This window comes from Hyperolius riggenbachi, chromosome 4, assembly GCF_040937935.1.
Source record: "Hyperolius riggenbachi isolate aHypRig1 chromosome 4, aHypRig1.pri, whole genome shotgun sequence".
Lineage (NCBI taxonomy): Eukaryota > Metazoa > Chordata > Amphibia > Anura > Hyperoliidae > Hyperolius > Hyperolius riggenbachi.
The window spans coordinates 120914375-120931960 of record NC_090649.1 but is presented as its reverse complement, the minus strand read 5'-3'; the positions used below and the strand labels follow the sequence as shown (position 1 = coordinate 120931960).

Here is a 17586-nt window from a genome sequence, read left to right as displayed (position 1 = left end):
TAGTCTGAGGTGTGAGGTCCGTGGTCTCGACACCCAGGAACTAGTGTAAAGTATAACACAGTAATGACACAGTAATCCTAAGCTTGGGTGTGAGGTCCTTGGTCACAACACCCCGGAACTGGTCTAAAGTATAACACAGCAATGACACAGTAATCCTAAGCTTGGGTGTGAGGTCCTTGGTCACAACACCCCGGAACTGGTCTAAAGTATAACACAGCAATGACACAGTAATCCTAAGCTTGGGTGTGAGGTCCTTGGTCACAACACCCCGGAACTGGTCTAAAGTATAACACAAGCGTGATCTGGCTAAGTGTGAATTCCCAGGCCCACCTGGTTCTAACACACTGTGGGATCTGACTGAGGTCTGAGTGCTCACACGTAAGTATTCGCAACGGCAGACAACCTGAGACTGACCAGCGAGATCTATATATAGTGCAACGCTCCTCAGCGCCGCCCAGCGCCACTCAGCCAATCAACAGCTGCGCTGGGATCAGCTGATCGACCTGATCAGCTGATCCCTCTCCTACTGGCATAAAGGTCCTGCCTCCCAGCGCGCGCGCGTAGCTCTCCATCTGTGTGCACTAGAAAGCTCAGAAAAACCAGACGCACGCTGCTGTGTGGAAACCGCCGGTCTCAACGCGGAGACAGCCGCCCCGCTGCCAGACCGCGCGGCGGCATCTCCGCAATCCATTACATGTGGCATATCAGTATTACACAAGCACTGTGTTATGTAAGGCTATTAAAATTACTTAATTTTTGCTTGTGTCAAAGCTGTACTTTTTCGAAAATTGCTAGGAACCACACATAGAGAGGAAATGTCTCGATTCTAATTGCTTCAAACAGCTGTGGAGGATTGGTTAGTGTGAGCAATTGAATGAACATCTGTTTTTCCTGTCGTATTATGGATTCATGGCAAGATGGCAACTTTTTAATGGTTGCTTAATAAAACTGTATGATTGAATCTCTGGTTATCTGGTTTGTTATTGTTTGGACTTGATTTACTTTTTTTTATCCATCTTTTACAAGTCGTTAGCTTACTGCAGACATTGTAGTTAATTTGTTGGTGTTGAGCCATCTCTGTTTTTGCATTTGTGCTGTTTAACAATTCCAACAGCAGACTTTAGCTTAGTTGGAGGGTAGTCACAATATGGCCACTAAAATAGCTTTATTTTTACAATGCTTGAGCATATTTGAGAATGTTTACAAAGGAAAAAGGGTGCCACAAATCCCTAATATTAGTTTTTCTAAGGGAATATAATAATGTAGTTGGGTAACTATATTCACTGAGGCCATTTGTTTCTTCCTCAAGAACAACTGGCTGAATGTCTCTGCTGCTCCTTACCAAAAAACAGTGGGTGCCGCATGCTTCTGCTGGGCTCCAATCTGCTTTGGACCGAGCGGCGGGTGCCAGCGTTGGCAGAACTGAATCCAATGGACAGGTGAGTCAGTGTTCTGCATGCGCCGATCATCCTAGTCATAGGCTTTAAATATGTCTGATTTGCAACGTTTGCAGCACTATTGTGATACAGTTGTGGAAAAAGCAGCAGGTTGGGAGTTTGCATTTGTGGTCCAGTCTGTGTGTGCTCATGTTCCAGTGACAGTGTTAATGCATCGTTTTAATAACATAGGATGTGTTCACCATTCAAGTTTACACTCTGCTGTGTTCCAGAAAACTCGTTTTTTCCTGCAGTGTGAATGGGACCTAAAGAGCCTGTACACACTGCTGTGCTTGCGCTTTTAAAATCGCATGCGTTTTTTAATCGCAAGGTCTTTTGAAAAATCATGAAAATCGTGAAGACCTGTACACACTGGTGCGATTTTTCTATTTTCATGAAGGCTTTGCGATTTGAAAATCGCATGCGATTTTAAAAGTGCAGCGCAAGCGCAGCAGTGCGTACAGGCCCAAAAGGGCATGTGTAATACTTCACTGCTATCACTTGTGATATCAGGAATGATGTGAGGGAATCTTCCATAAGATAGATAGATAGATAGATAGATAGATAGATAGATAGATAGATAGATAGATAGATAGATAGGGATCGAAAATAGAAATGATAGATTATGTATGACATCTAATAATAATAACGCAGGATTTTTCAAAAGCTGCCCCCACCCTCTGGAACGCCCGACCACCGCCCATCAGACTTGCCCACTCCTTCAACACATTCAAGCAAGCCCTCAAAACCCATGCGTTTTTTAATCGCAAGGTCTTTTGAAAAATCATGAAAATCGTGAAGACCTGTACACACTGGTGCGATTTTTCTATTTTCATGAAGGCTTTGCGATTTGAAAATCGCATGCGATTTTAAAAGTGCAGCGCAAGCGCAGCAGTGCGTACAGGCCCAAAAGGGCATGTGTAATACTTCACTGCTATCACTTGTGATATCAGGAATGATGTGAGGGAATCTTCCATAAGATAGATAGATAGATAGATAGATAGATAGATAGATAGATAGATAAGGATCGAAAATAGAAATGATAGATTATGTATGACATCTAATAATAATAACGCAGGATTTTTCAAAAGCTGCCCCCACCCTCTGGAACGCCCGACCACCGCCCATCAGACTTGCCCACTCCTTCAACACATTCAAGCAAGCCCTCAAAACCCACCTCTTTAACCTTCTGGGGACCACGTAACGCCAATGGGTGTGACCCAGGACCACGTAACGCCAATTGTTGTCAAGTCCTGGGGTAGGGATTTGCTGAAGCCTATGACAGCCGATCACGCTTATTGGCTGGCGGGGGGGGGGGGAATAAAAAAATAATAAAAAAATGGAAATGTATTAAAAAATAATTAAATAAATATTTGTATAAAAAATAAACACTGGGGGAGTGATCAGACCCACCAACAGAGAGCTCTGTTGGTGGGGAGAAAAGGGGGGGGGGGAATCACTTGTGTGCTGAGTTGTGCGGCCCTGCAGCGAGGCCTTAAAGCATTGTAAGCTGTTGACATGGTCCTCCCTTCCTAAGTGTATACTACATGATCGGGTGCCTCATCATTGTGCTCCTTTCCTATGACCGCCTCAAACTTGCCTTACTGGGCCTACCTTACCAGCTCAAAATCATACAACCATGTATTTTGTACCCTGTTTGCCTTGTACAGCTTTGTCCTATATTGTATAACTTTGTTATGTCTGTCATACCTTATATCATTGTATGTATTTATTGTCCAGCGCTGCGTAATATGTTGGTGTTTTATAAATGCAATAAATAATAATAATCTATCAAACACTGTTATTGTATGATTGCAGGTGTGCGCAATACAAGTGAAGAACACTGGTCAAATGTACGCTTGTAAAAAACTGGACAAGAAACATCTGAAGAAAAAGAACGGAGAGAAAATGGCCTTGCTGGAGAAAGAGATCCTAGAGAAAGTTCATAGCCCTTTCATTGTCTCTTTGGCCTATGCATACGAATCCAAAAGTCACCTGTGCCTAGTGATGACCCTCATGAATGGGGGAGACCTCAAGTTTCATATCTACAATGTAGGAGAAAAAGGACTGGATATAAAGAGAGTGATATTTTACTCAGCCCAGATCTGCTGTGGCATACTGCACCTTCACTCTCTGAAGATCCTCTACCGAGACATGAAGCCAGAAAATGTTCTTCTAGATGACAACGGCAACTGCCGCCTCTCTGACCTGGGACTTGCTGTTAAAGTGAAGGATGGACAACCTGTCTCACACAGGGTAGGTAACAAGCTGTTCTCTGGCTACTGACAAACCTTCTAGGAGGAAGACTGAGCTGTTATTCTTGTATTATAAGAGCAAGTCTTAATTCCCTGGGATTTGGCCTTTGCTAAGGACCTTATGTGGCTATTTAATTTTAAAGGCAGATGGTAAGCAGATTTTGCTAATTAACCATTTCAGAACTACTTAGTGGTGAGTTTACATAATATATAAGGCATGTACATTGACATGTGTCTATTCGTCTTGGTCTATAACTCTCAATCTTACTTTTGCATGATCTGGTCAAGGTGTGAGCTGACATAATTTATAGCATTGCTGAATTTTGTCATGTTGCTATGCCTTTCTTATTTTAGATGGGGGAAGATTATCACGTTTTTGTAGCTCCTAGGAACTCTGCTCACTACACAGGACTTTGCAAGCATGCCAGTTTGAACAATTTACAAACCAGTTCAAGGCACCTATAGGAATTTCTATGGCTTTTAGCTCACACAGTATCATGTACATATAGTTGAATTGGACAGTAGCTGTTGATTCATACAGACACAGGAAGATGTGACACTTCTTAGCTTTCTTCCCAGGGGCATTGCTAGCCCCAAAGATTATTGGCACATGCCCCGGATCTGTTCTGGGGTGCCTCAGATGTCCCCAGGCAAAGTCAGCTGTGGTGTCTCAATGGCGAGCATGCTGGGAGCTGTGGTGCATCAATTGGGGGTATGCTGGGTGCTGTGCTGCTTCTATGTGGGCATACTGGGTGGCCACACCCATTTTCTGGCTGGAGTGGCCAAAAGTGCAACGGGTCTCTTGGGATCCTAGCAACGCCCCGTTTTCTTCCCAAGATATTAAAAATAACCAATCTTGCACATGCTGCCTACATCTTTGGAAAGCTACCAGTCTTTTCAACCAAAGTGTTGATTCTTTATGCACTTATAGGGCTTGATTCACAAAGCAGTGATAACTGTTATCACGGCAGTGAAAAAGTGCTTTGGGAGCACTTTAGTGCTTTGAAAAAACGTTATCGCTCGCAATATTCGCGCGTTAACCTTCGCGTTTGCACGATAACGCGAATTTATTGCGCGAACGCGGAACGTTAACGCGCAAAGAATTTACGTCATCACGCGAATGCAAATTTTTGCACGCGATAACAGTTATCACTGCTTTGTGAATCAAGCCCATACTCTGATGGTTATATGGGTAGGTCCTATGGGCAGTAATTTAACTCCATGGGAATTTAGCTGCTTAGGGATCCTTATTATCACCATCATGCTTCACTATGTACTGGCATAACTGTGGCCACCACCACTGTGTTCACAACCTCCACCTTCAGGTCCTATTAAATCTCTCGCTTATCTACTTTATCATTTTTCTTAAGTTACAGTTTACCTATCTCAATATTAATGATCATACTGATAGTCATGAGATATCAGCGACAGGTCGGTAGCATGTCGTTAGAGGCAATCATTTTGGGGATGACCAACGCAGAGTATTGGAAGCAGAGCTACCACTCACCTGTCCACCGATGTAGCTCATCCAGTTTGTCTTCTCTCCATGTCACAGTGCCCCTCCCTGTGTCTTCTCTGCCAGGGCACCTATGTCATGTGACAAACACTAGAGGCCAAATGCTAGGGGCACCATAGCATACATGCAGATGCTCTAGTGTTTGGCTCTAGCATTTGTCACATGACACAGGTACCCCAGGAGAAAAGAAACATGGAGGAGCACTGCGGAATGGAGAGAAGGCACATGTAGGAGCGCTACGGTATGGAGTGAAGACACATGGAGGAGCACTGCGGCATGGAGAGAAGACACAGTACAAGGTGCTCTAGCAGACAGGGTAGAGTCCAATCACGACATCCGAGCGGAACATATTTGATCAGGGAGACCTGGGAGCCCAGCAGGCGGCAGCAGCAGAATCACAGATGTTCAATAGATGTGTTTCTGAATCTGTGTACAGTGTGTGGGCAGCTAATTGATCCCTCTCTGATCAGATTATATCACAGAGGGATCTACTGATGGTCAATTTGGTGGCCATCTATTAGTGTATGGCCACCTTTACAATCATTAGAAGACAAAAGATAGTAAATTCTGTTTCATTGTTATTGGTATGTTTGTCGATATATATTCTAATCTTAGGTAAATCTTAGGTAGATTCAAGCACTGTTTGAGATGTCTGGGAATAGATTAGAGCATGTAAAGATTCTGTAGTAGCAATAATGAACAATTACAAGCGCAGAAATGTTATTATTGTACACACGTTTTGTAAGTTATTGGGAAATCTGTCAGTCAGTGTGATCAATCCCCTTTCCATAAAGGAAAGTATACAAGTATTTTACCACAAGTGCATCAACATTTTCCCACCGGGAGAGAGGAAATCATTAAGCTGTTACAATGTATGAATGTAATTAAAGTTCCACTTTCAGCTAGCATGTTTCCCGAGATCTGTGTAGGCAATCTTTTTATCTGTCTATAAGCTCCTTGATTGGCTGATGTAAAACAAATTACTGGTAAAGCACCTGGTAAGGAGGCCAGACGTTGGCCAATTACTGCATGAAGGACTGCTTGGCGTTGCCTAGACGTTGGCCAATTACTGCATGAAGGACTGCCTAGGCTGCAGGCATATATAGAATAATATTCAGAAGATTTTGTAGCTATCTCACATCCGCTGTGAGACTTTTGTCTGTGTGAGGTTAACCCTACACCACTGTCTTCTACGGTTTTCCTTTTTTAATTCTCATGAAACTAAAACAAATGATAGATCAGCCTTCCCTGCCTTTATACTGTCTCTTATGGGAGCTATGATAAATATCATGAGAACCCTGGTTTAGTGCGCAGGTCTCTGGCTTTAATATATGTATAGTGGAATGTAGAGAACAGTGCTAGGATTATTGTATGCAGAAAGCAATAGATCATTGTAAGATATTGAGAATGAGGTCAGAACTCATCTGTTTCCTATAAATAAATACTCTCCTCATACTGATATTCTCCCTGTTTATACAATGACAACATTTTCTCAGGCCACAGTTTTCTCAGGAGGGGCGTGACATTTTTACCTCCCTTGCCTAATGAGATAGGAAACGAGAACAGGGAACCCATGAGGAGATCTCCAAAGGAGGCCAGGGTGGCCACTTGTTCAGTTATTGAGAAAGGCAGCAAACTCAAACTAATCAAGATGAGACGACTGCTGGAATCAGGATGCAGACAGTCACAAAGCAAGTGATCATGATGCTTTCATTTGGAATGTTCACAGTGATAGATTTCGGCAGCCATTTTGAAAGAGCATGCATTGTGTTCTCATCCAATACCTATTATCAGGCTCGGCCCTTTTGGCAAGGGGATTATACAAACGCGCTATCAGGACCTCTCAGGTAAGTTCTACTGACCTGCTCTACTTATGTAGTAATAATCACAGGAAGGCAAGAGAGGACAGGATACTAATCAGCAATATAATTATAGACTGTTGGATTTCAGCCTAACCACAGCGACTGCGCTACTGTACTGTCTAATTTCTGTGACCAGAGCTATTTTTTATACATGGATGAAGGGAAGACTGGCCTAGTTATTGGATTTTTTTTAAAGAGATTTTTCATTGAACATTTTGTAAATTACAAACAGTCAATCTTTACCCACCACCCTCCAACCCAACATACCCCAAGGGCCCATCATCATAAGAATAGCACATGAAAATAATATCAAGGGAAGTTCACAGTTATATAGAAATCAGATATAAAGGTCAATCCAAGTCTACAGTGTATGATGTCAAAAACCTAAGACCATGCATCACATACAAGAATTCAGAAAATTAGAGATATAAATCTGACATCTGCACATTAGTTGCGTGAGTTCCGGTATTAGTCATGGAGAGAATCTGAAGACATAACAACAAAAGTTGTTTTGGTGATACTTTTAGCGACTAACTGTACAAGATTTCTTTACAAGCTTTCGAAACTTTAAAGAGACTATAACAAAATGTTCAGCCTTATTTCCTCTATCCTATATGTTCCTATACCTGTTCTAATGTGGTCTGTCTTATGGCAGACTTTCCTAGTTGCACAGTGGCTGTATTATCTCTGTTATATCATCTAATCTTCTTTCCTTTGTCAGCTTAGTCGGCTCAAGCAGGAATGTGCTGCTCTGCTGTGATAGGTAGAAGCTATACACATCCTCTCCACGCCACCTCCACGCTCTGTATGAGTCACAGACTGAGCTTCTCTCAGCCTATCACATGCTGGTTAGCAGCCATGTTTTCTGTTTGTAATCACTGCCTAAAACTGACAATTACAAGCCAGGATTGCAGCAGGGAGTGGCAGAAACTGTAAAGAGGGGCCCAGGAGAACATGATAAATAGAACGGTATGCTTTTTATTGTAAGAATTTTAGAGTACAGATTCTCTTTAAGTTTCTTCAGGCATGTTTCAGAACTGGATCAGAACCATAGGTGTAGTATGGTTCTGATCTAGTTCTGAAACATGCCTGAAGAAGAAACTTAAAGTTTCGAAAGCTTGCATAGAAATCTTGTACAATTAGTCATTAAAGGTATCACCTAAAGAACTTTTGTTGTTCGCATAACCTGCACATTAATATCCAAATTTGGAATCACAGAGCTTTCATCAACCACCCATGTGCCCCATACCTTGTCAAGTTTAGAAGGATGACCCCTAACCTGATAAGTAAGTTTGTAGAGCGGAATGTTCTGATTCACTACGGACACATATTCATCTATTGTGGGAACTCCTCTTAACGTCCACTTAAGTAACAATCATTTCCTGGCATAGAAGAATGCCATTCTCGTTTACCTAAGTTTATTGAAAAAGTGTTTCATAAAAGTACAAACATTCAAACTGTTTGCCAACATGGCAGCAATTTAAAGATACATATAAAACAGGGATTTTTAGGTCAGGTATGGCATGCCACAATACAATATTTGAATACATTTACCGTAGAATAATGCAATCCTACTTTGGGAGAGCGCGATCCAGCGCCAGCACAGGAAGACGGACATTTTCCGCAGATGGACTATAAAGCATTGGCAAAGGAGATGGTGGAACTTCTTCGACCTGATCTGTCCTTGATGATAACAGAAGCAATAAGGTCACACCTGACGGATTTCAAAAAGGAGGTAACAGGGATTGTGAGGAGGGTAGCGGTGACTGAACAGCGAGTGAGTGACTTAGAGGATAAAGTGAAGGAAGCTGAGGGACTGGCACAAACAACTAGCAATAAGCAGGTGATCATATTTGATAAACTGGACGATCTTGAGAACCGTTCCAGACGGAACAATTTAAGATTTATTGGTATACCGGAAAATGTAAAACCATCAGATTTGGCGGACATTTGCTCCACTACATTCCCGAAGGCACTGGGCATAGACACAGTGCTCAAAGTAGAACGGGCACATCGGGTGGGGCCACTCCGCAATGATCGGAAACTGCCTAGGCCTGTAATTGCACGCTACTTGGATTACTCCGAAAAAGCTGCCTTGATGAGAGCCTATAGAAATCAACGGAAACTGGAATACCAAGGACGAAAAATTCTTATATTCGCAGACTATTCAGCAGAAGTGAACAAGACTCGAAAAGCGTTTAATCCAGTATGCCAGCAGTTAGTAAAGAATAAGATTCGCTTTGCATTGATCTACCCAGCTACCCTGCTTGTTTATGACGCAGATGGCAGTACCTCATCATTCATCTCCGTATCAGAGGCGGAGAAACATGTCAAAGCAATACTGGACGCTAACCCTCCTCTGCTCCAAGCTCAAACTTCTGAAGAATAATGCAATTCTCATGAACAATGACTTATATTTATTGCAAGATACATCATCAATGATATCCAACATTGAAGCCTTAAAGGAGACGTCTATATGCCGCTTCATAAGTTTAGCCAAGAATTTAGTAATCAATTTCTAATAAGCTCCTACTGCAGGACAACTCCACATACAGTGTAAGAAGTCAGCACTGGGACTAGCACACTTGAAACACTCTGACCTCACATTAGGACCCAATTTAGCCAAACGAGTCTGTGTAAAATAAGTCTGGTGGAACTATTTAATTTTATGTAGTTTGTGACATGCACATATAGGACTCGGATTCCAGCCAGTCTGAATCCTCTAGGGTGCATGACATTGTTGCCATTGTAATTTGACTCTATTGTATCTACTAAATCCCACTTTTTGTAACACTATAGCATAAAACCTAGAAACCTGCTTACTTTTGTCTTTATCAAGCATCAGGAGTTCAAGCTCAGAGGGTTCAACGCGGACGCCCGAAGTGCCAAACTGGGACCTAACAGCATCCCGCAGTTGAAAATAATGAAACAAAGAATGTCTAGGCAAAGCACATTCACTCCTAAGATGCCCAAACGTTTTAAAGTTGCCTGCCACAAAAATATGATTCACATATTTAATACCATGGAAAAAACATAACCAGATGTCCTCCATTTTCAAAAATTCTGCCAAACATGGGTTGAGCCACAGTGGGACATTAACAGACACGACACCTGCCAGCTGTGGAAATAATTTAGAAGCTTTCCGATGCACTTTGGCACATACCCTTCTCTACGAGGAGCTATCCCCCTGTAGATGACATTACTCAAGGCTCCATAAGAGGTAGCTATATCTACCTCCAGGTTCATAGATGCATCACTTCTCTCAGCACTCATCCATCTATAGACAGTTATTGGATATTAAGTATACACATCTGGTATATACAGTGGAGGCTAGGACACTTGTCTGCCCTGCAGACTGTGTTGGCAATCAGGCCTCCTCACCTGGCATAAAACTTTCTCCTTAGATAGATAATGATATGGAAGAGCACTCCCCTTTCTCTAAAGTTGAAGAGTACTTTTTAAGCAGTGTTTCTGAAGTAGTTGTCCTATAGTTTATTCATTTTCTCCCAGACAACTGTGTGCTTGCCTAGAAACCCCACAGGAACTCCAGGCCTTTGTAATTATTCACTGGCTTTTCATTGGCTTACACTTGAGAGCAACTGCTTCAAAAATACAAATGCATCTTTTTTTTTTAAACAATTGACACATAAAAAAAACATATTTGACTGTCCAAATTTAAATTAGTCTAGTAATAAAAGTGCAGTTTGCATATAATGAGAGTAAATTGCTACTTGGTCAACATGATCACATTGACAACACATTCCAGCGTACACACCCTCTGGTCTATTCACTGTAGCATACTAGCGTTTCACGAGGCGCACGAGAGAGAACGGCGCCGGAGACTTGGGCGCAGGACACAGCCAGTATATGGCTAATCCTGCTGCCGCACAAGTCTGGGCCGTGTTAATTACTATTCCCCCTCCAGGCCGACATGGATGGTGGGGAATGAAATAATTCGGCTTCCAGCAATTGCTGGAAGCCGAATTATTGTTTTAAAAGCAACTTCAGATCCGTCTTCTGACGGCGCTGAAGTTACTCCCTGTGCCTGCGATAGCCGTAGTTCCTATTACGGCCTATGGTGGCGCCGGCTGCGCCCAAGTCTCCTGCGCTGCTGCGCCCAAGTGTCCAGCGCTGGATTTACCGTGTTCGTTCACGAGACACTCCCTGCTTTAAAATCCTGTCAGTCATTACAGTTTCTGAGGTTTCCTGCTGCCTTTCAGAGGACTTCATCTTCCCGCCTATGAACCCAGGACTTCAGTAATATCCTGACATAGACCAGATCAAGTGTCACTGGAATCCTCTGCGACCATAATAACTAAATAACTACTGTATATGACAGCATTGGACTCATCTTAGTAATTCTAAGTTAGAACCAAAGCTCAGGTTCATTCATTCACATCACAGGCTTCAACGCAATTGTAACCTTTTTTTTTTAACCCTGCCTAGATGACAAAGCTTGTAACTCTGGCCAGTATGAGGAGGTCTGGTACCTTTCAAAGTTGTTGGGGGTTTATGTAAGTTTCTGTAATCTGTCCAAACTGTGTGAATGCTGTTTGAATAAAACAACAATGCTGAGCAGAGCAGGTACCAGTTCCATACTTGGATGACAGTACCTGTGCACCATGAGATCATTCAAAGCTTGGTCAGCTTGATTATGTCAAAGTCCTAAGCTGATGATGGTGGTTCTGACAGGGCTAAAAGAGAAAAACATACAGTAATTAAAAAGACATGTTTCTTAAGTATATAATGTATTAGTTGTCACTTATAGATATAACCACATCTATATGTAATGTAAAATAAGTAGTATTGTTCCATGCAGGATATTTTCCAGTTGTGTTCATAGTTGTATCATTGCTACTTTTTGAAATATTAAGTATATACTCCATTAGACGCCAGCACATTATGTGGGATCAATTATCAAGCTTTTTTCAGCAGTTACGTAAGTTTTAAATGTATGACACATTTTGGCCCAAACAAGGCACAACCTTGTTTCAACCCAGCAAATTGCATTGTATTGATCCCCAGTGTTCTTGCTTTCAATAATAACCTCTTTCTGAAACACTTACTAATTGCTATGACATTACTATTCTTGGCAGCAGAACATTGTGGAGTGGCTTTTTTTGCAGAGTTCTATCCAAGTAATGGTTTGCCAAGTATCAATAAGACCTTAATTATATAAGTATTGGACTTCGCCATTGTTTGAACCCCAAGGGTTGCTATGTTCAATAGTGAATTCCTTGTTAAAAATGCCATATTAAAAGTGCCTAAATTGACAGATGCTGAGGTGACGTCATAACACAGACACAGTCAAGGTTGTCTGACTAAACACTGCAGAAATATATTTTATGGTGTGTCAATGATAGTGCCATGATAGCACAGCCCACAGTAAGCAGTCAAAGTACATATTTTACTGGTCAGATTTTTGTAAAATGAAATCACAATCACTGTTGAGATGTGTACATACGCTCGATGCCTGCACGTGGCAATTGTACCAACCTTTCATGAATTACAACCTTTCTCTGAGCCTGTGGAGATTTTTTTTCCCATCACCACTTGGGTCCAATGGGCTTCTTCCTGGGTCAGCCTTTCAATAAGTTCTTTATGGCAACAGGAGAGGAAAACAGAATCTGGGCACCAGCTAAAATCCAAACATCACCTTTATTTCATCCTCAATAAATAGACAGAAGTTGCATAGTGTATGGCCTGACAGCCTGTTTCGCAGAGAGATCTGCTTCGTCAGAGGCAAAACATATATGCGAAAACATATATGCAAAACAGGCTGTCAGGCCATACATCTATATACAAGTCCTGTCTATTTATTGAGGATGAAATAAAGGTGATGTTTGGACTTTAGCTGGTGCCTGGATTCTGTTTTCCTCTCCTGTTGCCATATTAAATCTGCTTATCTGGAGGCACAGCTTACGCACCATTTGCCCTCAAGTGGTCAGTCCAGTTATCTTGTGCCAGTCCATATCTCTCCTTTCAAAGTACTTTATGGGCCTTTGGCTGGATAATGTACTGGTTAAAGGCTCTGACACAGAAGACCTGGATTCGAATCTCGGCCCTTTCTGTTTAGTAAGCCAGCACCTACTCAGTGATGAGACCTTGGGCGAGACTCCTTAACACTGCTACTGCCTATAGAGCACGTCCTAGTGGCTGCAGCTCTGGTGCTTTGAATCCGCCGGGAGAAAAGTGTAATATAAATGTTATTTGTCTTGCCTTGTCTTTGCCAAGAGGAAGAAAAACGTTTTTTTTTTTCCAATTGGAATACAAAACTATGTGAAGGGAATAGGAGATGCCCCAAAATAGGTTATAGGAGTGATCGCATAAGCTAAATACCTCCTAAAAATAACAAATAATATAAAAACCCATAAACACTTAGTTCCCAACACATAATAACATAATCATAAATAGCATATAGTTATTTGTTTACATCATATGTGAAATTAGTATTTATTTGTTTTATGTTTCACTGTTTCACCTAATTTCTAGACATCTGATACCTAAGTAAACACACACACGCACGCACGCACACACACACGCACACACGCGCACACACACACACACACACACACACACACACACACACACACACACACACACACACACACACACACACACACACACACACACACACACACACTTAGCCTATCTATTGTTAGAGGTAAATGGCTACTGGTGATCCAACATGATCAGTCCCTACAAAAGGGAGACACCGGAGACAGAAAACTGGTCACAGCCACAAAGTTGATAATTTCTTTATCATCACATCTGACAGTCATGCGGGGCTAGCAGTTTTGGATGGTTGGGGACTGATCAGGTCACATCCACTTTTGTAAATGGTGTTTCACACTCCCTTGAAAATTGTGTACAGAAGGGTCAGAAGTTTGAAGGCTATTTTGGGTAAAGCTGATTTGGAGATTAAAGGTTTGTGGTGCCAGAATTGTTTGGGGCTATTACAAGGTGACTCTGTGATCCTCCCTGCTAAAGCAAATAAAATCAATATCAAGAGTTATTTATTATGCGTGACCAGTAGTGTTGTGTATTTTCTGAGTGTCCATGTGGACTGGTCATGCCTGTCACACCTTGACATTCAGAGAAAGTGTGTTTAAATAAGCACAGGGGCAGCAATGGTGTTTGGTTAATCCGTAGTAACGTCCGTGGTTGAAACATTCTGCTTGTACATCTATGGTATACAGCCAAAAAATTCCTATGCGCTGCCTTAGGATATAAAAAGAATTGCAAACATGGTTCACTTCTCATTATTGCTGTGTTCACAATATCGTTACATACAGTTGGTGTGAAAAACTATTTGCCCCCTTCCTGATTTCTTATTCTTTTGCATGTTTGTCACAAATGTTTCTGCTCATCAAAAACCGTTAACTATTAGTCAAAGATAACATAATTGAACACAAAATGCAGTTTTAAATGATGGTTTTTATTATTTAGTGAGAAAAAAACCCTCAAAACCTACATGGCCCTGTGTGAAAAAGAAATTGCCCCCTGAACCTAATAACTGGTTGGGCCACCCTTAGCAGCAATAACTGCAATCAAGCATTTGCAATAACTTGCAACAAGTCTTTTACAGCGCTCTGGAGGAATTTTGGCCCACTCATCTTTGCAGAATTGTTGTAATTCAGCTTTATTTGAGGGTTTTCTAGCATGAACCGCCTTTTTAAAGAGAATCTGTATTGTTAAAATCACACAAAAGTAAACATGCCAGTGCGTTAGGGGCCATCTCCTATTACCCTCTGTCACAATTTCGCCGCTCCCCGCCGCATTAAAAGTGGTTAAAAACAGTTTTAAAAAGTTTGTTTATAAACAAACAAAATGGCCACCAAAACAGGAAGTAGGTTGATGTACAGTATGTCCACACATAGAAAATACATCCATACACAAGCAGGCTGTATACAGCCTTCCTTTTGAATCTCAAGAGATCATTTGTGTGTTTCTTTCCCCCTGAATCTCTCATGCACTGCAGTTTCAGGCTGCTCTTTTCTTCCTGCAAACAGCTTTGCCCTTGTCTGTAATTCCTCACTATGTGAAAGCCCAGCCAGCTCAGAGGACGATTTATCCAGCTTGTAAAAGATAAGAGAGAAGAGAGAAGCTGCTCTAATCTAAATAATACACAGGCAGTGTGCATAGAGGGTCCTGGATGGGGGAGTTCATAGCAGAACCACAACACTGAAGAACTTGGCAGCCTTCCAGACACAGGCTGACAAGTCTGACAAGAGAGAGATAAGTTGATTTATTACAGAGACTGTGATAGTACAAAGTGCTGCAGTAAGCCAGAACACATTAGAATAGCTTTTGGAACTTGTAGGATGATAAAAAACAGGATGCAATTTTTGTTACGGAGTCTCTTTAAGGTCATGCCACAACATCTCAATAGGATTCAGGTCAGGACTTTGACTAGGCCACTCCAAAGTCTTCATTTTGTTTTTCTTCAGCCATTCAGAGGTGGATTTCCTGGTGTGTTTTGTCATTGTCCTGCTACAGTACCCAAGATCGCTTCAGCTTGAGTTGACGAACAGATGGCCGGACATTCTCCTTCAGGATTTTTTGGTACACAGTAGAATTCATGGTTCCATCTATCACAGCAATCCTTCCAGGTCCTGAAGCAGCAAAACAACCCCAGACCATCACACTACCACCACCATATTTTACTGTTGGTATGATGTTCTTTTGCTGAAATGCTGTGTTACTTCTACGCCAGATGTAACGGGACACGCACCTTCTAAAAAGTTCAACTTTTGTCTCGTCGGTCCACAAGGTGTTTTCCCAAAAGTCTTGGCAATCATTGAGATGTTTTTTTAGCAAAATTGAGACGAGCCTTAATGTTCTTTTTGCTTAAAAGTGGTTTGCGCCTTGGATATCTGCCATGCAGGCCGTTTTTGCTCAGTCTCTTTCTTATGGTGGAGTCGTGAACACTGACCTTAATTGAGGCAAGTGAGGCCTGCAGTTCTTTAGATGTTGTCCTGGGGATATTTGTGGCCTCTCGGATGAGTTTTCTCTGCGCTCTTGGGTTAATTTTGGTCGGCCGGCCACTCCTGGGAAGGTTCGTCACTGTTTCATGTTTTTGCCATTTGTGGATAATGGCTCTCACTGTGGTTCGCTGAAGTCCCAAAGCTTTAGAAATGGCTTTATAACCTTTTCCAGACTGATAGATCTCAATTACAGTACTTTTGTTCTCATTTGTTCCTGAATTTCTTTGGCTCTTGGCATGATGTCTAGCTTTTGAGGTGCTTTTGGTCTACTTCTCTGTGTCAGATAGCTCCTATTTAAGTGATTTCTTGATTGAAACAGGTGTGGCAGTAATCAGGCCTTTCGGTGACTACAGAAATTGAACTCCGGTGTGATAAACCACAGTTAAGTTATGTTTTAACAAGGGGGGCAATCACTTTTTCACACAGGGCCATGTAGATTTGGAGTTTTTTTTCTCACTAAATAATAAAAACCATCATTTAAAACTGCATTTTGTGTTCAATTATGTTATCTTTGACTAATAGCTAACGGTTTTTGATGAGCAGAAACATTTAAGTATGACAAACATGCAAAAGAATAAGAAATCAGGAAGGGGGCAAATAGTTTTTTACACCACTGTATATATCAAGAAAAGTCTGCGCTCATAATCATAAGCTAGATACAAAAAGTCTCACTGTCCTTATACAGGTTGTCCACAGACCATCCCGATCAGGATTCACACCACATGTGTCTTTTCACTCCAGAATGTATCAGCCAAAATTATCGTCATAGGCAAAAAAGAGAGACAACGCAAATATAGTGTATAACTGCATTAAACTGGGGAATCTTCCAACACCTCTCCAAAGTGTCATGTTCCGTCACCTCGCACACTACACCAACTGTGCCAGGACACCTCCCAATGTGCCCGCACTCACCAAAATACCCTCCAAAGTATCCGGAGGTGGGAATGAAAGCTTTGGGGGTTAGAGATAATCCGCAGTTCAAGATATCCACTAGAGTTCCGATATCAGCACTGTAACTAAAACATACTATAATAGTGTAAAACCAACAAGTTTAATAAATAGTAAAAGTAATGCACTCACAAGCGGTGGGTATTTCACAAGCATATATTATACAGATGCAGTCCCCGGGCGACTGTCCCGATCAAAGCCGTCTCAGACCCACGCTCTCTCGCTTGCCGCTCCGTGCGCTTCCGTATACTCTCAGTCTTGACTGCTGGTCACGTGTGCTGAAGCTCCGCCCACATCTATGGTGTTCAGGCAATAAGTTCAAGGTTTCATTTTTTTTCTCTTCTAAAGTCCAAATGGAGTCCTGGGTTTTTTTCTATCATTAGTGCAATTCAGTACCTTTATATGTCAAAAAGGTGCATTGCAAGAGGTAAGCTCACTTATAAGTGGCCACAGCCATGATAACAAAGATACTGATTGGCCGCTAAAGTCTGACCAGTCAGCACCTTTGCCATCTTCATGGTGACCAGTCAGAGGTGTGTATACCTCTGATAGACCACCATTATGACACATGGAGCTTCTTTT

At 41.8% G+C, this 17586-nt stretch overlaps 1 protein-coding gene across 1 annotated transcript in view; it reads left to right on the top strand.

Moving 5' to 3' along the window:
- GRK7 (G protein-coupled receptor kinase 7) overlaps positions 1-17586 on the top strand; it is a 61998-nt gene that overhangs the window by 29455 nt on the left and 14957 nt on the right. The window contains exon 2 of the mRNA XM_068280480.1: positions 3255-3692. Within this exon, the coding sequence (XP_068136581.1) occupies positions 3255-3692 (438 nt within the window). The remainder of the gene's footprint in view (positions 1-3254; positions 3693-17586) is intronic.